The 24,344-nt window shown below is 36.1% G+C and overlaps 1 protein-coding gene across 1 annotated transcript in view; it reads left to right on the top strand.

Moving 5' to 3' along the window:
* LATS1 (large tumor suppressor kinase 1) overlaps positions 1 to 22,816 on the top strand; it is a 29,327-nt gene extending 6,511 nt beyond the window's left edge. The window contains exons 3-8 of the mRNA XM_087817683.1: positions 212 to 359; positions 6,875 to 8,379; positions 10,578 to 11,160; positions 13,705 to 13,887; positions 14,078 to 14,184; positions 20,148 to 22,816. Of these exons, the coding sequence (XP_087673809.1) occupies positions 212 to 359; positions 6,875 to 8,379; positions 10,578 to 11,160; positions 13,705 to 13,887; positions 14,078 to 14,184; positions 20,148 to 20,657 (3,036 nt within the window). The 3' untranslated portion in view covers positions 20,658 to 22,816. The remainder of the gene's footprint in view (positions 1 to 211; positions 360 to 6,874; positions 8,380 to 10,577; positions 11,161 to 13,704; positions 13,888 to 14,077; positions 14,185 to 20,147) is intronic.
* The last annotated feature ends 1,528 nt before the right edge of the window (positions 22,817 to 24,344 follow it).

The raw sequence follows: 24,344 nt of genomic DNA, 5'->3' as shown, positions 1-24,344 counted from the left end.
CAGTTGAAGAGTTTGAGGGGTTGTTTTGTTTTCTTCAGTAATTTGAGAATGTATGGATTTTTATAGTAGTTTTACAAGTAGGGCATGAATATTATGGTTTGGGGCCCAGTTCTTCATAATTATGGATTTTTTTTTTTAGTGGAACTCATAGTGCTCTTTCCCTCTTATTATAAGGTTTAAATTTTGTTTCTTTTTTCAAATTTCATATCAGGATATGGTTATACAAGCTCTTCAGAAAACTAATAACAGAAGTATAGAAGCTGCAATTGAATTCATTAGCAAAATGAGTTACCAAGATCCTCGACGGGAACAGATGGTTACAGCAGCTGCCAGGCCTATTAATGCCAGTTTGAAACCAGGTGATTAATCAAACTTTTCCCCTTCTCTTATTTTATAGCAGTGTTTTAAAATATAAGTATATCAGATCTTTAGTCTCAGAAGTTGATAAAAGGACCACAGTAAGTGAAAGTCTCAAATTAGGATAATGACATTACAGTGTCACGCTATACCAAAGTGAATCAGGATGCGCCCTGACGTTCTGACAGGCAGCATTCTACTAGATTGGTTATATTGCAACTGAAATATTTCTTTTTAACCACAAATATCATTCAAACTATTCTTTATTATAAGAGTAAAAACTTTTATCATAGACTACTTAGAAGGTAATAAGCAAAAAATGAAACACACACTCTTTATACCCACAAGATTTTGGTGTGTTTTGTTTCTCAGTCTTTTTTCCTGTAGAAAACCTGAGTGGGTTTATATGTGTGTATTTTGATTCTTTTGTTTAAGCAAAAAACGGGTCATACTAAAACCTACTTTATTCACTTAATATACCATGCATAACTTGCCTTGTTATTAATGGAATGATTTTAATAACTACATTAAAATAGATTTCTCACATACTTTATTTAACCAGTCTCTCACTTTTGACATTTATCCTGTTTCCTTTTTGTGCCATTATAGACAGCCTTGCTGTAAATGCTCTTGTACCCAAATATTTGTACATTCCTGATGATTTTGTTAATTTTTTGCAGAAATTTAAGGTTTTGCTTAGATTTTGCTGTCAGGTGTTACCAACTTATATTCTCCCGATCAGTTTAATAGGAGAATGCCTATATTTGTAAGTCCTACTTATCATTTTTGTATATTTAATGGTTGTGGAAATACTGTCTCATTTTATATTCACATTTCTTTGATCACTGGTGAGGTTGAGCATTTGTTTATAGGTGATTTATTTTTATTTTTTAAGTATATCTTTATTGATTTCAGAGCGAGGAAAGGAGAGAGAGAGATAGATAGAAACATCAATGATGAAAGAGTCATTGATCAGCTGCCTCCTGCATGCCCCCAACTGGTGATTGAGCCCACAACTCGGGCATGTGCCCTGACCGGGAATCAAACCCCGATCGCCGGGATCCCAGGTTGATGCTCAACCGCTGAGCCACGCCCGGCCGCGCTATAGGTTATTTTTTAATTGGCATTTTAATTCTTTGTTAATCTTGTGTTTTCTTTTTATTAATTTATAAGAGGCCTCATTTATTCATTTTTCCTTTCATTCAGCAAATTTTTATTGATCAACCACTGTTTCAGGCCCTTCGCTGGGCATTGGGTATAAAGTTCTTGCCCTTTTGTGGAGCATACCCTCACTCTGTTAAGGAAGATCAAATACACAAATATGTGTCGAAGTATAACTACATAATGAAGAGGGGAGAGTTGCAAGGTACTATGGACTCAAATAATAGAGGGATTTTTGACCTAATCAAGGAGATCAGAGAAAACCTTCCTGTGAAACTAATAATAGAGCTGCTACCTGAAGAAAGACAAGGGGGTGGGCTTAGTGAGGAAGAGTGTCCTTATGCATTGCCTCTTTGGCAGGTTTGATACCACATTCCAAGAAGTGAAAGTGGCTAGTGCACTGAAAACAGAAATATGAGATATGACTGGAGAAGTACATGGGACTTGACTATGCCTGACTATCTTTTGATTTTTATCCTAAGAGCAGCAGGAAGTTGTGGAAACATTTCAGGCAGTGATGACAAGATTAGGTTTGTGTTTTTAAAAGATGGCTGCAGGGGATGAAGAACAGATTGGAGAGGGCTAGGAATGTTATCTGAATAGACTTGATAAGAGATAGTCCTGTTCACAGGCAATGAGGGTAATCTGGACGGGGACAATGGCAGTGGAGAAAAGTGAATGAATTAAGAGAGATGGGAAGAGTAAAATTGACAAGGACTTGGCAATAGATTACATATGGGCGATGATACTAGAGAGGGGTGACTCAGGTTTTGGTGTAGAGAACAGATGGTGATACACCACCTTATGAAAGAGGATACTAAGAGAAAGCAGAATTTGGTGGAGAAAGAGCATAAGTCTGGTGATGAGTCTGAGTTAGGCTCATTGAGTTATCCAAGTGGAGGTGTATATACACAGTTCTTATGTTAGCCTTGCATATGAAATAGGTCACCTAAAGGAGGTAACAGACAAAAATGACAAGATGGACTGGAACCAAGCTTATTGCTCTGTAGCTGATAGGAGAGGATAAGCCTGCAAAGAAGACAGAAAAGTTAGCTAAAAAGGAAGTTAAAAAACCAATATGGTCTCTAGTGTCTTGAAAGCCTAAGGATGAGAGTGTTAAAGAAGGGAAGGGAACAGAGGGAAAGAGAGGCTGACCTCAGGGAGAACTAGAAAATACCTTGTTGGCTTTAGTGACATGGTACATTAGTTTGCTAGGACTGTTACAACAAAATACCAAAGACTGGGTGGCTAAGTAACAGATGTATTCTCTCGCAATTCTGGAGGCCAGAAGTCTGAGATCAAGGAGACAGCAGGTTTGGTTTCTCTTTCTATGACTTGCAGAAGACCACCCTCACTGGTTCTTCACATGGTTGTTTCTCTGCATGCACATGTTCCTGGTGCCTTTCTCTGTGTCCAGAATTCCTCTTATAAGTAGCACAGTCATATTTGATTAAGGCTTACTCTATGACTTTATTTAACCTTAATTACTTCTTTAAAGGCCCTATCTTCAAATACAGTTACATTCTGAGGTACTGGGAGTTAGAACTTACTGAATTTTAGGGGGACACAGTTCAACCCATAACACATGGAATAACTTGTTTTTGTTCAGTCATAGGAGTATAATTCAGATTGGTGTGAGTTAAGGATAAATGGATATGAAGTAAAGAACTCAAGTATAGACAATTCTTTGAGAAGTTTTTCTGTGAGGGTAGAGTGAGGACATTAGTGAGAGTAGTGCTTCCCATATGTGATGAAGATCTTTTTATTTCTGTTAATTTCCAATTTATTACAGATTAGTAATTTTATAAAATACAATACTGATGAATTACTAGAAAAGTTAAAAATTTAAACAACATACCAAATGTAAGTCCAAATATTTCATTACCACATTTTAATAGACATTAAATTATTTTGTCAAATTTTTTTTTTTTTTTTTTAACATATCTTTATTGATTTCAGAGAGAGGAAAGGAAGGGGGAGAGAGAGAGAGAGAGATAGAAACATCAATGATGAGAGAGTCATTGATGGGCTGCCTAGTCCACGACCCGGGCCTGTGCTCTGACTGGGAACTGAACCCCGATCTCCTGGATCCTACGTCGACGCTCAACCGCTGAGCCACTCCCGGCTGGGCTCAAATTTCTTTAAGTCTCTAAATTTTTACTCTCCACTTCCATACTTTTCTCCTGTGGACCAATATCAGTTTGTGGACTGGCACCAAATAACACTTTGAGGAAGTGGTCTATATGGGAGTGGAGGGAGAGCCTTGTTATTATTAATATTTTTAATAGGAAAGACTTTGGCAAATTTAAAAGATAATTACAAGACTCCAGTTAAGAGGATGCAATTAAATATTCAAGAGAGAAGGGCCAAGTAAGGTTCTTGAGAAGCCAGGAGAAGAAAGGATCTAAAGCATGGGATGAGAGATTATTAGTCTTACATAGGAAGAGAAACAACCGTTTTGCTCTAAGGAGCAAATGGGCCCAGGTTATGTAGGGAAGATAAGGGAATTCCTTTCCCGTGCCTTCAGTTTTCTCTGAAGTAGAAAATCAAGTCATCTGCTAAGAGTGATGGCTGAGGAATGGGACAGGCAATTTAAAGAGACTGGCAGGAGTCATGGTGGAGACCAAATGAAACACTAGGATTTTCTGGCAGTGCTGAGGCCATTTATTTGATGATGCTGATCATGAATTTATGGTAGAATCAGTCTGCTCTTTGCATCATCTTCTCTAGCTGGAATCATCTGTAACTGGAGCTTTACTAAGCAAATACAAAGTAAGAAAGAGAGTTCAGAATATTGCCAAAAGGGTAATTTAAATTCTTAATCAGAGCATATTTCTCTGCCTTTAGTTGCTTCTCATTCCTTGCATCCTCCTCTCCATGGCTTCATTACTCTTCATCTAGTATCGCTATTCCCCTCACTTACTGCCCTCCAGCCATACTGTGTTTCTTTTTGTTCTTGGAAATACCAAGCTCCCATCTCAGGAGCAAATTTAAAACACAGAGCTCAGTCTTAGGTCATATGTCATGTCCTTGGTGAAGCCTTTTCTGACCACTGGCTCATCCCTTTCTATCCTCTTGCTACTATCATTTGACACTGTTTACATTTCCTTCATATAGCAGTAATTGTGCCTGGATGTTACCTTGTATATTTATTTAATTATTTATTGTCATTCTTCTCCATCAAGAAAGTAGTTTCCATGGGGCCAGAGATGTTATCTTATAAGTTCACCAATGTACTTGGATTGCTTAGGGCAGTGCCTGGCATATAGGTGCTTAATAAACATTTAATGAATTAAGAGAAATGAGGAGAGGAGAAAGGGGATACAGAGGGAGGAAAGAAGTGATGTAATATGGATTCAAATTGGTTAAAGTGTGCCATAAAGGAAGAGGAGGACTGATAAAGTAGAGGGTTGATAGGTCTGGCTGAGGTTGAAGAACATTTGAAGTAGGAATAAACATGAGAAAGAGAAGTTGTTTGAGAGAATAAACCTTAAATTAGTGATTTTGAAAGAGAAACATATGGATGTTATCAAAATTAGAAATGTGATCTTGGGAGTGATATTTGAGGTGGAATGGGAAAACTGAGAGGTGAAGGTTATGGTTTGTCCACGTGGATGTTGAAGTTATAGAATGTTGGCAAGGCTTAGGGTAGACCAAAGTTACGAGTGATTGAGGGCAAGCAAGCAAGAGTTCACTAGGTAAGAGAAATGAATGCAGCCTCCCAGATAATATGAATTTCCAAAGAGCTGGCTTTTTAAAAAGAGTATGAAGGAAACAGATGATCTGGAAGCATAAATGTAGAGAAAAGAGGTAAAATCCCACATTTTAGCCAATTTATTTTTTAAAATAACCTTAATTGCGAAGGGCTGTCAGCAGAAGATTACCAGCTGTAAGGAGGTGGTGGGAAAGCTTGGAGCAGAGGTTAGTGATATACGAGCATTTGCTGGTTATAAAGCAGAGCATGTCTAGAGGGTAGTTGTGGCAGGGTTTGGGAGGTGGGAGTACACAGAGCTTTATGGGATGCACAGAACAACAGGGATGGCATTCTGCTCTAGGGTTGAGGTGTCTTACATTTTAGCTGTGAAAGCTGCGTGAGTTACATGGTGTATTTAGCCTCAGCTGACTCTCTGAGGAAGGTGGCCAAAGGATTTGTCTAGCTTGCCCAGAGGGATGACTTCCCTTGAAGTCATAGACCCAAGATGCTGGCCAGCCTACGTGAAATGTAGTGTTAAACTGTACATTCTGAGCATGTACTACTTTTTTCTCATATCTCTTATTAGATATGTTTTCTCCCAGGATGATGATGACCTTTCAAATTTGTGGGTGTTTCTGTTTGTTTTGTTTTGATGGTGATAAATGTTTTATGTGTTTAGATCTATTAGTATTTTACTATATGTTCTCTACCTTTGTCATACTTGAGAAGACCTTCCAAAGAGGTATCCCAATATTATTCAGTGATCACTTGTTTCTTCCTAGGAGGTTTCATCTTTAACACTTAAATGTTCAATCCTTCTGGATTGTGTTAATTTATATTATTGTTTTTTATGCAAATAAATTTTATATATATAATGTATTATATATCTTTTCCCAAGTGGCCATACTATTTTAAGTATTTTTTTGAAAAGTATCATATATTTTCTTGCCTATTTTATTTATTTGGAAATTCCATTAAAAATTCTATAAAATCCATACCTTATTTAGTGTTCAGCTAATAATGCCCTGCTGTCTTTTTTTTTTTTAAAGCCATGTTGAAATGTATTTAAAATTGTTGTATCTAACAAAATTACAAATGGACCTATTTAGCTCACTGATGCCACTTCTAATAATTTATTAAATGAAATCTGTACAAATGTTTTCATTGCTTTTTTTTTGTAAAGCAAAAGAATAGAAACAATCAATATTCATCAATAGGTGAACTGATTAAATAAATTTGGGTACATCTGTACAGTGAAAAACTATGATAACTTTTTTTTAAGTGAGGAATCACTTTATATATTGATACAGAATCTGCAGTTTTTTAATGAAAAGAGCAGGGCATAATAATACATATAGGAGGTATACTATTCACTTGTGTATCCCTAAAATATTTTACTGATGAGATTATTACCTTCAAGGAAGGAAATTGGTTGGTTAAGGGACAGAGGTGGGTATTCTTTTGTACCTTTTGAATTTTGAGTTATGAGAATGTATTACCTAGTCAAAAATAAAATTTAAAAAGGTAAAATAAAACCACTTACTGAAATTTGATTTTTATAATTCTTAAAAGAGAATTACCATTTTGTAGTGTCAGAATTCCAAACTAAATTTTTCAAAAATAAGAAGTTAAAAATGTGTTTTCTCTGTTTTATGATTGTAGGGAGTGTGCAACAATCTGTTAACCGCAGACAAAGCTGGAAAGGTTCTAAAGAATCCTTAGTTCCTCAGAGACATGGCCCACCACTAGGAGAAAGTACAGCCTATCGTTCTGAAAGTCCCAACTCGCAGATAGATGTAGGAAAACCTTTGTCAGGATCTGGTATAACAGCATTTGCTCAGGCTCACCCTAGCAATGGACAGAGAGTAAATCCTCCACCACCTCCTCAAGTAAGGAGTGTCACTCCTCCACCCCCCACAAGAGGCCAGACTCCCCCTCCAAGGGGCACAACTCCACCTCCCCCCTCATGGGAACCAAACTCTCAAACAAAGCGCTATTCCGGGAATATGGACTACGTCATGTCCCGAATCTCTCCTGTTCCATCTGGAGCCTGGCAGGAGGGCTATCCACCACCTCTGAACACGTCCCCAATGAATCCTCCGAATCAAGGACAGAGAGGGCTTAGTTCTGTTCCTGTGGGCAGACAACCAATCATCATGCAGAATTCTAACAAATTTAACTTCCCACCAGGGAGACCTGGAATTCAGAATGGTAGTGGTCAAACTGATTTTATGATACACCAAAATGTCCCTGCTGGTGCAGTGAATCGGCAGCCACCCCCTCCGTATCCTCTGACCCCAGCTAATGGACAAAGCCCTTCTGCTCTACAAACAGGGGGATCTGCTGCTCCTTCATCATATACAAATGGAAATATTCCTCAATCTATGATGGTGCCAAATAGAAATAGTCATAACATGGAACTCTATAACATTAGTGTTCCTGGACTGCAAACAACTTGGCCTCAGTCATCTTCAGCTCCAGCCCAGTCGTCCCCAAGCACCGGGCATGAAATCCCTACATGGCAACCTAACATACCAGTGAGGTCAAATTCTTTTAATAACCCACTAGGAAATAGAACAAGTCATCCTGCTAATTCTCAGCCTTCAGCTACAACAGTCACTGCTATTACACCAGCTCCAATTCAACAACCCGTGAAAAGCATACGCGTGTTAAAACCAGAACTACAGACTGCTTTAGCACCTACTCACCCTTCTTGGATACCACAGCCAATTCAAACTGTTCAACCTAGTCCTTTTTCTGAAGGTACCACTTCAAATATAACTGTTATGTCACCTGTTGCTGAAGCTCCAAACTATCAAGGTCCACCACCACCTTATCCAAAACATCTGCTGCACCAAAACCCATCTGTTCCTCCATATGAATCAATCAGTAAAAACAAAGAGGATCAGCCGAGCATGCCCAAGGAAGATGAGGGTGAAAAAAGTTTTGAAAATGTTGAGAGTGGGGATAAAGAAAAGAAACAGATTACAACTTCACCCATCACCGTTAGGAAAAACAAGAAAGATGAAGAGCGAAGGGAATCTCGTATTCAAAGTTATTCTCCTCAGGCATTTAAATTCTTTATGGAGCAACATGTAGAAAATGTTCTCAAATCTCATCAGCAACGTCTACATCGTAAAAAACAATTAGAGAATGAAATGATGCGGGTAAAACCTTTTAAAATGTCCATTTTTATACTTGATCATCTATTTGGTGTTTATGTTAAAATATTGTGGTCCAGTATTTTTCTTCCTTTTTGCAGCTAAATATATCAATTATTTAAAAATAGGTAAACATTAAAATATTTTGATGATAGCATTTTATTTTAGTATTTCAAGATTTACTCAGAATTCTTGTAAAAAATTTATTCTTTCTAATAAATTAAGAAAAACATAATTTACAGTTGAGGTATACATAATTCCTTTATATGGAAATTGGAACAAGGGTTATTTTTAGGTTTTACATGTTACCTTACAATATTTTAAAATGCTAAAATTATCTGGTCTCATCTCTTGGTACATTTATGAAACACTTATTTTTACTCAGTAATTTTGGGCTTGTAGGCTTATTCATCAGGCTGGTCTTGTTTGAAAGTGTCAGAGACATCTCCCTTCAGTTCTTCACCCCTCTAACTTACTTTATAATGTCCTGGAAAAATGTGCCGAAATTATTAGATCAAAGCCCACTTAAAAGGAAATCAGAATAAATTTAACCTCTGTTATGATTCCATATAGGCCTGTTCACTAGATACAGTGGTACTGTTATCATCATCATTATCATGTGTTTAAAGTTCAAAGGTTTGACTCCTAATCTTATATCTATAGCTCAGAATTCAAGAGACTTAAATTTGTGATGAAATTTTTTCACACAACTTAAGAAAACCATTCTTTTAAAATTATTTCTCTAAATCTGACTTCACATGTTGTTATTCCTGCTATAAATTGAATTTTGTTAGATAAACACCGTGTAATCTGTATGATTTATCCATATTTTAGCTCTTATGATTTCTTACTAAAGTCTGTCTGTATGTATTTTCTTAGTTTATTTTTCCTTTTTCCTCTTCACTTTCACTAATAGCTGGTTTAAACTCTTATGGTGTTGGAAGCTTTGCTGACTTCTGTAGCCTCCATTACTGTGTAGGCAAGTAAGATTTTAAGAGAAACAGTTCTATACTAAGTCTGGCATGCCACCCTTCTTAAAAGATTTTGCATGCAAATGCGCATCCTAACAGAAGCATGAGGTTGCTGTATTTTATTTAGTCTTGCATTCTAGAATTAGACTTTATTTTTCAAATCAAATTCCCATTCTATTTTAACCCTTTAATTAGTTGTTAGCTAGCCAAAAATAAATGTTCCTTCCTTCTAAATCCAGGTATTTTATGTCTAGTTAGAAGTTGGTTTTGGTTTTTATCTGTGTTTTGTTATCTTCATAAGTCACGCTATTCTTTGAAATGTTCCAAAATATCTAAAAGATACCTTGCAATCACACAAGTTTTTCTTTTTAAACAAAGTAGGAGAAACCTACTTTGTGTTAGTGATGGCTGTGAGTCCTACCCTTATTCTAATGCCTTGAGAAAGATAAAAGGTAAGGCTATTAATGAGTAGTTAGATTAGAGAAGATATTTTTCTGTTCTTAATACATACATTTTTTAGAATAAATGAACTTGGAGTGAAAGAATTTCTTTTAATGAAGGGTAAAATGGGAGGAAGAATACAGTGGTACCTTGGTTTTCAACTGGAGTCCGTTCCTGGAAGACCATTCAAGTTCTGAAATGTTTGAAAACCGAGGGATCACCAGCCGACAGCTAGGCCTCAGGATCTTGTGCTCAGCGGAAGCTGTGTGGCTTGGTCGACTTCCAAGGTGTGTTCAAAAGCAGGAGCATTTCCTTCCGGGTTTAGACATTTGTAAACCGAAATGTTCGCCAACAGAGACATTGGAAAACCGAGGTACCACTGTATTTGAGGTCTAGGTACTGTACAAAGAGAAGCATATAGTGAAGGCAGTCTAATCATTTGGAATGATTATGCATGGAGGGATAGATGAGGATGCATGTGAACAGATGTTTGGGTATTGCACATGGGGAACATTTTTTTGAGTGCATTAGAGAGGAGTAGAAAGCTGATCGTTGGTATCATCATGCTTTCCACAGCAGAATCCGCATATGTACTTACCTTGTATCCTCTTAACTATCCCTTAAGCTGCACTTTTGATAATTTTCTCTGAAATATCTTCTAGATTTCTAACATGCTTTATTAAAAATTATATGCATTTAACCTTTAAATATATGCCTGAAATTTTCCAAGCTATTTCTTAATATTTTGTGTAGAAAATAATTCTTCATTTAACATTTAGCTTATTTGCCTAGGTTGGATTATCTCAAGATGCCCAGGACCAAATGAGAAAGATGCTTTGCCAAAAAGAGTCTAATTACATCCGTCTTAAGAGGGCTAAAATGGACAAGTCTATGTTTGTGAAGATAAAGACACTAGGAATAGGAGCGTTTGGTGAAGTCTGTCTAGCAAGAAAAGTAGATACTAAGGCATTGTATGCAACAAAAACTCTCCGAAAGAAAGATGTTCTGCTTCGAAATCAGGTTGCTCATGTTAAAGCTGAGAGAGATATCCTGGCTGAAGCTGACAACGAATGGGTAGTTCGTCTGTATTACTCATTCCAAGATAAAGACAATTTATACTTTGTAATGGACTATATTCCTGGAGGTGATATGATGAGCCTACTAATTAGAATGGGCATCTTTCCAGAAAATCTGGCACGATTCTACATAGCAGAACTTACCTGTGCAGTTGAAAGTGTTCATAAAATGGGTTTTATTCATAGAGATATTAAACCCGATAACATTTTGATTGATCGTGATGGTCATATTAAATTGACTGACTTCGGCCTCTGCACTGGCTTCAGATGGACACATGATTCTAAGTACTACCAGAGTGGTGAGTAAAATCATAAAATTTGTACATATTAATATGAGTTATTGACATAATAAAATGTAAGATGATATTATCACTGGATGGGACCCAGAAGTCCTGGGTTAGATCTTGACTCTGTTGGATAACCATGGGTGAATCCTGTAGACATTTAGATTCATAAAATGAAAGAGTGTTAGATTCAATTATTTCTAAATATCATTAACATTTTTGAGTTAACCGTGTTTTGTTATTTTTAAATATGTCAGACAAATAACATTTTAAAAGTAATTTTTAAATGAAGCCCCATTCTCACCATTCAGCTTAAGAACTAGATTGTCAGTACTTTTGAAACCCCTTAAAAATCCCCTTCCTCCACAGAGGTAACCATTATTTCAGAACTTTGTAATCAGCTTTTTACTTTTCTTTATATTTTTACTATATATGTGTATATCCCTAAACAATATATTATTTCATTTTGCCTACTCTGGAATCTTTATTTAAATGTAGTCATTCTATATGTATTTTTCTATGTTGACTTTTATGTTTGAGGTTCATCTGTGTTAACTGCATGTAACATTTATTTTCACTGTTATTTAGGATTCCATTATATGACCATACAACAAATTATTTAATCTTAAATACATTGTGTACATAATTCTGTTTAATCCTCGCAACGTCATTACAAGGCAGAATAAAGAAACGAAGGCTTAGATAGATGAAGTAACTTGCCCAAGGTCAGACAGAAAATAAGTGTAAGGGCTAGGCTTTGAACCCAGGTTTGTCTGATTACAGGGCCATGTTATTTCTACTACACCACAGTGCCTCACCAAGATCCCTTCAAGCGCTAATGGAAGTGTAAGTCGATCTGACATTTGTTGAATACTTACTATGACTAGGTGCTTTACATATATTCTAATTTAATACTTACAGCAATCCTCTGAGGTAAGTATTATTAGCCATCTGTAAACAGGAGTAGACTGATAGTAAATTGATAGAACTGAGACACCTGAACCTACTTTAATGTTCAGCTTACTGTAGTATAATGTTTTCCAGATTCACCTGAATTGCTTGGGGTTCTTCTTAAAAATGTGATTTTAGACTCTATTCCAGTGTACTGGTTGAAAAACTTCACTGGAGGGTAGAAATTGTATTTTAATCAAATATCCCAGATGATTATTACAGTTAGGTTAATTTTAGATATATTTTTTTAGGTGATTTCATCTGGTCATGGCTTTAAATACCATGTCTATGTCAGTGACTTCCAAATCTCTCCAGAAATGGCATCTCCCTCTCACATGGATTTCTAATGGGCCTTTCAAACTTAACATTACCAATAAACAACTCTTAATTTGTCCCCCTCTATATTTGTTCACCCTCCAGTCTTCCCCAGTTTAGTAAATGATGCCACCATCACCCACCTAGTTACCTTGATTATTTTTTCCCATACTCTCTACATCTAGTCCATCAATAAGTCCTGCTTACTCCACCTGTAAATATATCCTGAATCTGTCTGCTTTTCTCCATCACCACTGTTACCATCATAGTCCAAGCTTAACTGTAATGTAATAGCCTCTTAACTGGTCTCTTTTCACTCTTGTTCTCCCTTATACTCTGTTTAAACATAAATCAAACCTTGTCATTTTCTTGCTTCAAACGCTCCAGTGTCTTCCCCCCCGTACTTGGAGCGAAAGGTAAACCATGTCTTTTGCTTACAAAATCTTTATGCACTGGCTCCCACTCCATTTCTTACCGTTCTCTTTTCTTTTTTAATATATCTTTATTGATTTCAGAGAGGGGAAAGGAGAGGGAGAGAGAGAGAAACATCAATGATGAGAGGGCCATTGATCAAGCCTGCAGCCGGGCCTATGCCCTGACCGGGAATCGAACCCAGATCTCCTGGATCTTAGGTCAACACTCAACTGCTGAGCCACGCTCGGCCGGGCCCTACCATTCTCTTTTCTAACCACACTGGTCTTCTCTCTGTTATTGTTGTTTCTGTATAAAATGCCTTGCCCTAGTTTTCAAGTGGTTGATTCCCGTTTTTTGGTTTTTTTTAAACATTACCTCAATTTGTTACGTCACCCCAGTTGATTCTCAACATGGGATGCATCACTATGTTTCGTACATATGTATTTGTTTGTTTGTTGTGTTTCTTTCCTACAGAGAAGCTGCCTGAGAGAACAATCCTATCTTTCTTATTTATAATTGTCACTTGTTGAATGAATGAAACACTGATCTAATTTGTTTGGAACTTTGTCCAGAGTAGTAATGGGAAGCAGTCTGAATAAGAAATTATTAATCTTACTTACTCCTGACTTAATCATCATTTAACATTGAATACATTACTGAATCTTGGGCTAATTTTTCTTAGTGTAAAACTTGTTCTATTAATGTCTCAGATTGAGGGCTCCAGTCATTAATAAATACCATCAGTGATTTGGTATACATTGTATCTTAGCTTGTCATAGGGGAGAATATTGTTAACTCTAAACCATGATGTCCAAAAATTAAACACTCTAGGTTAACTCTTGTTCTTGTTGCTTTTATTTATTTATTTTTACTTTACAGGTGACCATCCACGGCAAGATAGCATGGATTTCAGTAACGAATGGGGTGACCCCTCTAACTGCCGATGTGGAGATAGACTGAAGCCACTAGAACGGAGAGCTGCACGCCAGCACCAGCGATGTCAAGCACATTCTTTGGTTGGGACTCCCAATTACATTGCACCTGAAGTGTTGTTACGAACAGGTAAAACATTTGTTTTATAAATGCTCTCCAGCTGAAACTTCATTAGAATGTAGCTTATTTTTCAGGTTTATAATAAAAGTGTTAATTTTATAATATCAATTGGTGTTTTAATGTTAATTATGATTGCATTAATTCTGGATACTTTTTAAAAGTGCTTATAAATAATTATCATTTTGGTGTCCTATTTTAGGCTATACACAGTTATGTGACTGGTGGAGTGTTGGTGTAATTCTTTTTGAAATGTTGGTGGGACAACCTCCTTTTTTGGCACAAACACCATTAGAAACACAAATGAAGGTAAGGTATAAAATCTATACCAAAAGAATTGTCACAAAATCCTTTACATTACAGATGTTTATCAGCCCTTTACATAGAGCATCTTATTCTGGAATTAAAGAATTAACTTGGCCCTGGCTGGGTAGCTCAGTTAGAGCATTGTCCCGATATGCCAAGGTTGTTGGTTTGATCCCCTGTCAAGAGTCAACCAATGACTGCATAAATAAGAGGAACAACAAGTTGATCTCCCTCCCTCCCTCTCCCCCTCCTCCTCTTTCTCTCTTTCCTCTCCCTCTCCCCCTTTCCTCTCTCTCCTTTCCTCTCTCTCTAAAATCAATTAAATCACATTTTTTTTAAAGAATGAATGACCTTGTAAGGATATAGAAACCCAGTAAGATTCCATGCATCAACTCTCTAATCTCCATCATCCCTTCATCACACTCCTCTTACATTCTCCCTCACTCACAAGCAGTACTCATACTTCATTCTATAGAAATCTTTAGTACTTTTTAAAGATTTCAGTTTACTCTTTATCACCTGTTGGCTCCTGGCTTTGTTTCCTTCCATGCCCATTCTAACTCCAAACCACAAACAAATGTCTATACAATAGGCCCTCCTTATGTGATGTTTCACTTTCTGCGGTTTCAGTTACTTGTGGTCAACCATAGTCTGAATGTATTGAAAAATTTCAGAAATAAACAACTGGTAAGTTTTAAATTGTGCATCATTCTGAGAAGCATGATGACATCTTGTGCTGTGCTGTTCTGTCCCGTGTGGGACATGAATTACCGCTGTATATGCTACCGCCGTTACTTACTTGGTAGCCGTTCAGTTACCAGAGCCACTGCTGTATTTCAGTGCTTGTATGCAAATAGCCCTTATTTTACCTAATAATGGCTCCCAAGTGCAAGAGTAGTGATGCTGGCAATTCAGATATGCCAAAGAGGAACCATAAAGTGCTTCCTTTATGTGAAAAGGTATGTATATATATAGGAAAAAACATAGTATATGTGCGATTTAGTACTATCTGTGGTTTCAGGCCACCACTGGAGAGGTCTTGGAACATATCCCTCATGAATAAGAGGGGACTACTGTACCTGCACTTGAAATTACCTCTGGCACTTAAATGCCTAAAATTTTTACTATAAACCATTACACTAAAAACCCTTTAGTGGTTCCCTTGTTCATGGTTAAAGTCCAAATAATTTGTCCTCTGTACCTTTGTTCACAGCATTTCCTTTGTTTGGAATGTCCTTTCTCTTCTGTCTTCCACAACCCTTCCCTCTTTCTGAAGCCTGGTCAACCCTTGATCTTGGGGATTTTTTGGGGGGTTTTTTTGTGTCTGATCATTCTTTGAGAATGCCTTGAGATGTCATCTGTTCTATAATGCTCCTCCCCAAGTTGTAACTACTTCTGTCATTGCATTTAATATATTGGTTTTTTAATTAATTTTTTTTTTTAACATATCTTTATTGATTTCAGAGAGAGGAAAGGAGGGGGGGAGAGAGAGATAGAAGCATCAGTGATGAGAGAGTCATTGATTGGCTGCCTAACCTGCAACCCGGGCATGTGCCCTGACCGGGAATCGAACCCCTATCTTCTGGATCCTAGGTTGATGCTCAACCACTGAGCCACGCCCGACCGGGCTTAATTTTCTTTAGAATTTCTTTTAGTGCAGTTCTGTTGGTAATGCATTCTGTCAGGTTTGTTTGTCTAAAAGTGTCTTTATTTCACCTTCATTCTAATATGTATATATATAAGTAAGTGTGTATATGTGTGTGAAAAATGGAATGCTTTGTCCCTAAGATCAAGAAAAAGGCAAGGATGTCTGTTCTCACCAGTCCTATTCAACATAGTTCTAGAAGTCTTAGCCAATGCTATACAGCAACAAAAAGAAATAAAAGGGCCCAGCCAGGCATGGCTCAGTGGTTGAGTGTGGACCCAGGATCCAGGTGATCGGGGTTTGATTCCTGGTCAGGGCTCATGCCTGGGTTGTGGGCTCAATCCCCAGTCAGGGGCATGCAGGAGGCAGCCAATCAGTGATTCTCTTATCATTGATGTTTCTATCTCTCTCTCTCCCTCTCCTTTCCTCTCTATGAAATCAATAAAGATATATTTAAAAAAAGAAAAAAGAAATAAAAGGCTTATAGATTAGAAAGAAATAAAAACTTCTCCTACTCAACAGGTGACAAAATTTTCTATATAGAGAATCCCAGGGAATCATAGGAAAAACCCATAGAACTAATGAGTTTAGCAAGATTGTAGGATATAAGGGTAATACATAAAACTCTATTGTATTTCTGTATTTAAGCAGTGAACAACCAGAAACTGAAATTTTAAAATACCACCATTTGCAATAGCTTCCCCAAAATGAAATACTTAGGTATAAATCTAATAGAACGTGAACAAGACCTGGGTGCTTGAAGTTACAAATTGATGAAAGAAACCAAGGAAAAATCTTAAGAAATAGAGATACATACTGTGTGGATGGATTAGAAGACAGCTCCCCCCCAAATCTGTATATTTTTCTCAAATTCAGTAAAAATTGCTAGCAGGAATTTTTGTAGATATAAATCAGTCAATTCTAAAATTTATATGGGTGGACAAAGGAACTGAGATAGAGAAAACAGTTTTTAAAAAGAAGAACAAAGAGGAATCAACTACTTGATTTTAGGACTTACTGTGAAGTTATAGTAATACAAGCTGAATGATATTGGCAAAAGGGTACACACATAGATCAGTGGAACAGGTAGAGAATGGAGGAATGGGACCACACAAATACGGCCATTTGATCTTTAACAAAGATGCAAATGGAGAAAGGATATTATCTCAATAAATAGTGTTGGAAAAATTGGTTAGCCATATACAAAAAAATACTGAACATCGTTTTAAACATCACACCTTACATAAATATTAATTTAAAATGGACCATAGATCTAGAAATAAAACAAAGCTATAATACTTTCAGATGAAAATAGAACAGAAAATCTTTATGGCCTCAAGTTAGGTGAAGAGCTCTTAGAAATGACACCAAAACCATGATCCGTAAAAGAACAAGTTGAGAAATTGGACTTCATCAAAAGTAAAATTGTTCATTCTGCCAAAGACACAGTCAAGACAATGAAAGGCATTGGAATGGAATTCTGGGTTTCAGTTCTAGCCCAACTTTAAAATATCCACTTCCTTTTGTTCTCCATACTTTCTGATGAGAAATCTACAGTCATTCAAATCATTGTTCCCTTAAGAAATGCATCATTTTTACTGGTTGCTTTCAGTGTTGTAATTGTGGAATGTCCAGGCATGGGTTTCTTAGGGCTCATCCTATTGGTATTCACTGAGCTTGAATATATAGGTTTATCTGTTGTCAAATTTGGGGAGTTTTCAGCTATCATTTCTTCAGATCTTTTCTGCATCACACACTTATTTTCCATGGAACTCTCATGATACCAGTGTTAGACCTTTTGGTATAGCCCCACAGATTACTGAGGGCTATATTTTTAAACTCTTTTTTCTCTTTGTTTAGGTTGCATAATTCTATCCATCTGTATTTATGTTCACTTTCCTCTGACATCTCTATTCGATGAGCCCATCCATTGAGTTTTTATTTTGGTTATGGTACTCTTTAGTTCTAAAATTTACATTTAGTGCCTCTTCATATCTTTAATTTCTTTGCTGAGACTTTCTGTCTTCATTTCATTCTAAGAGTATTCATCCTTATTTAGAACAGTTTAATAATGGCTACTTTAAAGTTTTTGTCAGGTCATTCTAAAATCTTTATCTCAACACTGATATCTGTTGATTTTCTTTTATTATGTGGGTTGAAATTTTTGTTTTTCTTATAATGCCAAATAACTTTGGTTTATGTCCTGGACATTTTGAATATTATGTTATGAGATTCTGGGTTTTGTGTCAATGTTACAGAGAATGTTCATATTGTTTTGGCATTAAACCTGGTTGGATTCAGTCTAGAAGCTCTAACTAGCCTTCTGTGGCTTGTGACTTCAATGTCAGCTTCATTATCAAAGCCTTGACATTGCTAAGAAGATCTCTCCCTGGCTGTGGTCTTCTTAGTTCAGGTCTCAAAGTCTTTGATGTGTTCTATAGGATTAGATCCACACAGGTACAGTTTAGGGGGTGAGCCCAGCAGTTTGTAAATAACTTTACAATCTCCTCCTCCTCTGCCATGTCCCTGGTATTTTCAGTTCCTTCGGCGGTTCCCTTTTTAGTTTCTTGACTAGAAAATTAGGCTTTATTTATCCTACTCTGCCACACACATCTCATGACTGCATCCAGGACAAGGTAGCGAGAGCACACAGAAAAAGTGACAGGGATTCAGTCTATTCTCTTGGGACTACATGCTTTAATTTCTAATTTAAGGGGAAGGTTCCCTTTCAGAGTTTCAGGTTGCCCTTATTGTACCTCTGTTGTGGCCAGGAAACCCTTTCCCAATCCCTGAGCCTGAACCAGAAGGACTTTTCCTAGAGCTCACTCTGAACTAAACATCTTCAGGGTTTGGGCTACCTTGAGTCTAGATGAGGGGATTCTAGATGGAAAAAATGGTAAACTCACCACCATTTCATTGGTGCTTCAAATTCTTATCTTCTTCCTCAGTCTGCCTGTTACACTTTACTTATCAGGGTCCTCAAGTAGCTGTGCATGCATTCTGCCCAAGTGTACAGCTGCATTCAGTAGGAAAGACAGGGTGGAGTATACCTATTACGTTTTACTCAGAGCTAGAACCTCTCTCTCTGTCTGGCTGCTTTTAGGATTTTTTCTTTAAGTTTGGTTTTCTGCAATTTCACCATTATGTGCCCATGTGAAGTTTTCATTTTATCTTGATTGAGGTTTGTAAAGCTTCCTGAATTGTAGGTTGATGACCTTCATCAAGTTTGGGAAGTTCCCTGTTATTACTCAAAGATTTCTTCTGTTTCTGTCTCTCCTGGGCCACTAATTAGTTTAGTATACATACATATGGGAGACATTTGGTATTGTCTTACATGTCTCATGCTTTTATTTTTTTATTCCATTTTTTCTCTCTATGCTTCAGTTTACATTAATTTCTATTGACCAGTCTTTGAATTAACTAAATCTTTTTGTTTTGCTATGCCTAGTCTTTTATTTTTTATTTTTACCTTAAACTAAAAAATCCTAAATGTAACTTTAAAGTGAAGAACTTGTCCAGCTGCTTATATATATTTATTTCTCCTATTTGAAGTAAATGATGGAGCCAGGCATAAATAACTACTACTGTATCATGATTTTTTTCCAGAAAATTCAAAGACATTTTCTTAGTTGAGGCATCTCCTTTTTCTAACCTGGGAGAAAACTTTAAGATGAACAGGTACTAGAAGAGAGAGTTTATTTTTCTTCCCTCTACAGTAGCTGATAATGTCCTATATGAATACAGAAGAATCGGGTTCATTTATTTAACAAATATTTATTGACTGTCTACTATCTTCCTTCCCTTCTTCCCTCCCTCCCTCTCTTTTCCTCCCTGCCTTCCTCATTCTGGTTTATTCAAAACCATAATAAGTATTTACTGAATATCTACTATGTGCCAGGCGGTTTGCCAAGCACTAGAAAATACAAAAACAAAACGTGCTCTATAGCCCTGTGGAATTTTATACTGTAGTAGAAGAGCACAGACATAAATAGGTACCACAAAATATTAGAGATATTATGGTGCAAGTAAATACATAGAACAGGGGAGGCATAGTAGAAATAGTTATTTCTAGAAACAGTCCTGAAAACTTACAGTGAGTCTTCTCTAGTATTAGTATAAGTTGGCTGAAGAGGAGGGGATGGGAAGAAAGGTATATTTCCCACCAGTGATTCATTATTAAAGGTAAGGAAGGTAAAATACCATGCAGTTTATTTTAAAGTTTTACAAATAGTTTGGTAAGACTTTTTGGTATAGAACTTGGAGAAAATTTTCACCTTCTTATTTATCTTTTCCCTCCTAATTTTTAAAAATTTTGTTTAAGGTTATCAACTGGCAAACAGCTCTTCATATTCCACCGCAAGCTAAGCTGAGTCCTGAAGCCTCTGATCTTATAATTAAACTTTGCCGAGGGCCAGAAGATCGTTTAGGCAAGAATGGTGCTGATGAAATAAAAGCTCATCCATTTTTTAAAACAATTGATTTCTCCAGTGACCTGAGACAGCAACCTGCTTCATACATTCCTAAAATCACACACCCAACAGATACATCAAATTTTGATCCTGTTGATCCTGATAAGTTATGGAGTGACGATAATGAGGAAGAAAGTGTAAATGACACTCTCAGTGGATGGTATAAAAATGGAAAGCACCCTGAACATGCTTTCTATGAATTTACCTTTAGGAGGTTTTTTGATGACAATGGCTACCCATATAATTATCCAAAGCCTATTGAATATGAATATATTAATTCGCCAGGCTCAGAGCAACAGTCAGATGAAGATGATCAGCACACAGGCTCAGAGATCAAAAATCGTGATCTAGTGTATGTTTAATACACTGGGAAATAATTGTAATGAGGATTTGCAAAAAGGCCTGAAATGCAGGGGGTTTTGAGGCTCTGAGAATAAAATTATGCAAATGTGACAGAGCTTGTTGGTGTGTTTGTGCTCTGTGCACAATATTTTATGATCCTAAATTATGGGAAATCCTTTTAAAATGTTAATTTATTCCAGCCTTTATAATCAGTAATTTAGAAAAAAAATGTTATAAATTAAATTATGAACTGAATATTTTAGTCAGTTCTTGGTACTTAAAGTACTGAAAATAAAGAAATAGCATGCTTTGTTTAAAAGGAGAAGCCTGGTTAATCTATTTGTACATATACTAAATAATTTTAAAAGACAAGAGTTTTTGAAATGTTTTTGAAAGACAGTTTTATTTTGCTGTAACCAAATATGAAATATACCCCACATTACAGGGCTCCCCCCCCCCCCCCCCCCGCTCATAAACCTTGTTTTTGGTACAAAATAAGCTATAGAAATTAAGCCATCATGGTGGTGAGTGTTCTCAGCTAACGATAATTAGTGTAATTCATGTCTTAGAACTAAGAAATACAGGGTGATAGGGTTGAAACAGGATGCTCATCAGAAGGGAAAAATAGGTAAACATTTATTTCCTGCTGTGGAATATTCAATATAGCGTTTGTTGCTCAAGAATTACTGGCATTAAAAGAAGCAAAGCACTACCGTTTTTCTTTCCATATTGGTATTTTTAATGCTGCTTCCAGGTGGGGGTTTTGTTTTGTTTTTGTTTTTTGTTTTTGCATTATATGAAATTTTTATTATTTGGGTTGATGTGTTATACATGATTATAGTCAAGGTTATTTCACATAATAGCAGTCCTTGAAATTTTTTCCTTGATACTTATTTTGGAGATTCCTGTAGATCTTAGATTGCTACTCTGAGAAGACTTTTTAGGTCTCCTTTCTTCTTTATATCCAGAAATTAGTTTGCTTTTGAATTTAAAACCTCTAACAGGAGCATATTCTTCTGTCATCTGTCCATAGTTATTTTGGAAAACACATCAATACCTTGCTGAAAAAGAAGCCTGACTATATTTATGGATACAGATTTACAGCAAACATGAAGGCTGTTCTTTTCATCTTATTAGACTACATGTGTATTTTCATCTACTTACTAAAAATTCCACCATTTGCTGTTTGTGCTCTTCCAGTTTTAAAGGGGAACAAAGCTGCCATGAATCAAAATTTCTTACACTAAAAGCTAAGATTTTCCATATTTTTACTTTGAAATTTAAAAAATGATTTCCACCATCCTAAGCAGAGGTGGTTTTCAGTTTCATATGAAAGTTTTATTAGAAATTATGGATATGCACTTGAATAGTACTTTTTCTATATTGTGACAGTTTTGATTATGTCATCAGTAATGTTACAAGTTTCCTCTTTCAGAATAGTGCTGCATACATGGGTTGTTTATTGGCAAAGGAAAATTGACTATTTGGCAATATTTTACCTATGGGCAGATTGATGAAAAAATTATTATTTAACTCTTAATTCACGTGGCCATTAGTAATTAGGGAAAGTTACATAGTGGTACGTAGTGGTCCTAGTCAAAATTCAAGTCCTCCTAACTTATTTTAAGGTTAAATATGCTGTTCAACATTTATATAGGCTTCTGTTTCAAGACTTGTGGTCTCACACCAAAATACATTTAGTTTCTCTTTTAGGATGGGGAAAAGGGCTCCAGTCTTATATTAGTAAAATTTGTAGTTTCTTTTTCTGAAGCTCCACTGATAAGGAATTCTATCAAAATAATTTGTGGATACGAGGCATAATTTTAGTTATTTTCAAACTTTGTTTTTTTTATGTGAAAGCTAATGGAAATCATATACGTAAGTAAAAATTAAGTCAAAGCTGTTCCAGTTGAATTGGGGAGGGCAAAAAAATTTATTAGCTTACAGTTCTCACCTTTCTGTAGATGGCCCTCTCAGAGCTCAGCTTGTAAACCACTGCACAACACACTGTAATGGGGGTGGGGGAGTTTGGGGGGATCATTGTTCCTTTTGAAAATCTGATGAAAGCTGTACACCCTCTTCCGAGAAAAATGGACAACAACACATAAAATATGTGCAATTTTAGGGATTCTGGATATATTGAAACTTATCATAAACTCTTGGTTAAGGACCTCTGTCCTATAAGAACACTGATATATTAAACTAAGAACTTTGCTTTAAACTTACTGATTAATGTTCAGATTAGCACATCTTGTATAAACACTGATAATTTATGATGGAAAGGGTCTTCTGTACTGTGTGATAAGATATCCCTATCAATGCCTCTCTTGCTGGTACAGCACTAAGACATTTTAAACACACCCTTTTGAAGGCATTGACATGGTTGGCTCGACAGGCTTGATAAAGAAATATTTCTGAAGGACTTCTAATCAGAGAATTGTAAGAAAATGCACTATGAGATGGCAGTCTTCACTTCATGGAACATTTGATTAGTTCTATAAAATTCTATGCAAAACAAATTTGTTCAAGAATTTTTAGCTCAGTACTCAAATTTTTTTAAGACATCTCTCTTGCTCTTGGGCTTTCTCGGTCACATTTAAATTTCCATTTAGTTGTTTTACTTCTCTGCACTATGGTGCAGTATAGTACAAAACCAACTTTGTTACATTTATGTTGTAGGAAAACTAAGGTGCTGTCTTCTCCCCCTCCCTCCCTACAAAGTCTGTGCTGCCCTTATTTCTTAAGTGTAACAGACACTACAAATTTTGTTTTTTGAAATTTCCTGACAGTATGAACTTTTTGTATTTATCTGAAGCTGTACAAGCCTCTACAATCTGTAGGTTTAATAGTTTGGATATACTTATTAGCTGTCTTATTCCCAAACTATATCCAGTTCTTCCAGTATAGAACCTGGTGCTTCCTGACCAAAAAGATAAGAACAGTATCAGGAATCTATATGCTTTCCATTGAAATGGAGTGAAAACATTGGTTACACATGCTTTCTGTTTTAAAATTTTTCCACTCATTAAAAACTGTCTTTGTTATACTTACCCCTTTTATGCATATCAATAGTATTTATAAAATGTGTTCTATAATTATGTAATTGTAGATACTGTTGTGTATTGTTCAGTGACACCCTAAGGCAGGCCCTATTGCTGTATCTTTTCTACCTTATTTGTAATAGAAACTATAGAATGTATGACTAAGAAGTCACTTTGAGAATGACTTTTTAAAAAAGTGATTACCTTCTGCTGTTGCAAGTGCAAAACTGTGAGTGGAAATGTTTTATTCTGACTTAATATGTTAGAAATTAGAAAATACAGTGGGAGGATTTTTAGATATTGCTGCTGCTGTTACCTAAGGTACTTTAGAAATTTTCTTTAATAAACAAAAATAAAAATCCCTTTGGTATTTAAAGTGAAACAATAGCCTGTTTGTTTTAATCTAAAACAGAAAGTAATTTGGGTCAACATATTGGTAATATTTGTAAAGCGCCTTAATATATCCCTTTGTGGAAGGCACTGTACCAGTTTACTTTTATATTGTATTGTATATATAAGTATTTTGTATTAAAATCAAATGAATACAACACTACAATTTTATAAAATAATGCTTTGTTAGGAAAAGGAATTACAGCTTTGCAATATAAATTGTTTTGCATACTTTTGAATGTAGTAGATATGAATAATCAGCCTGTGTTTTTAATG

Source organism: Miniopterus natalensis, chromosome 5, assembly GCF_054644295.1.
Source record: "Miniopterus natalensis isolate mMinNat1 chromosome 5, mMinNat1.hap1, whole genome shotgun sequence".
Lineage (NCBI taxonomy): Eukaryota > Metazoa > Chordata > Mammalia > Chiroptera > Miniopteridae > Miniopterus > Miniopterus natalensis.
This window is presented reverse-complemented; position numbering and strand designations above follow the sequence as displayed.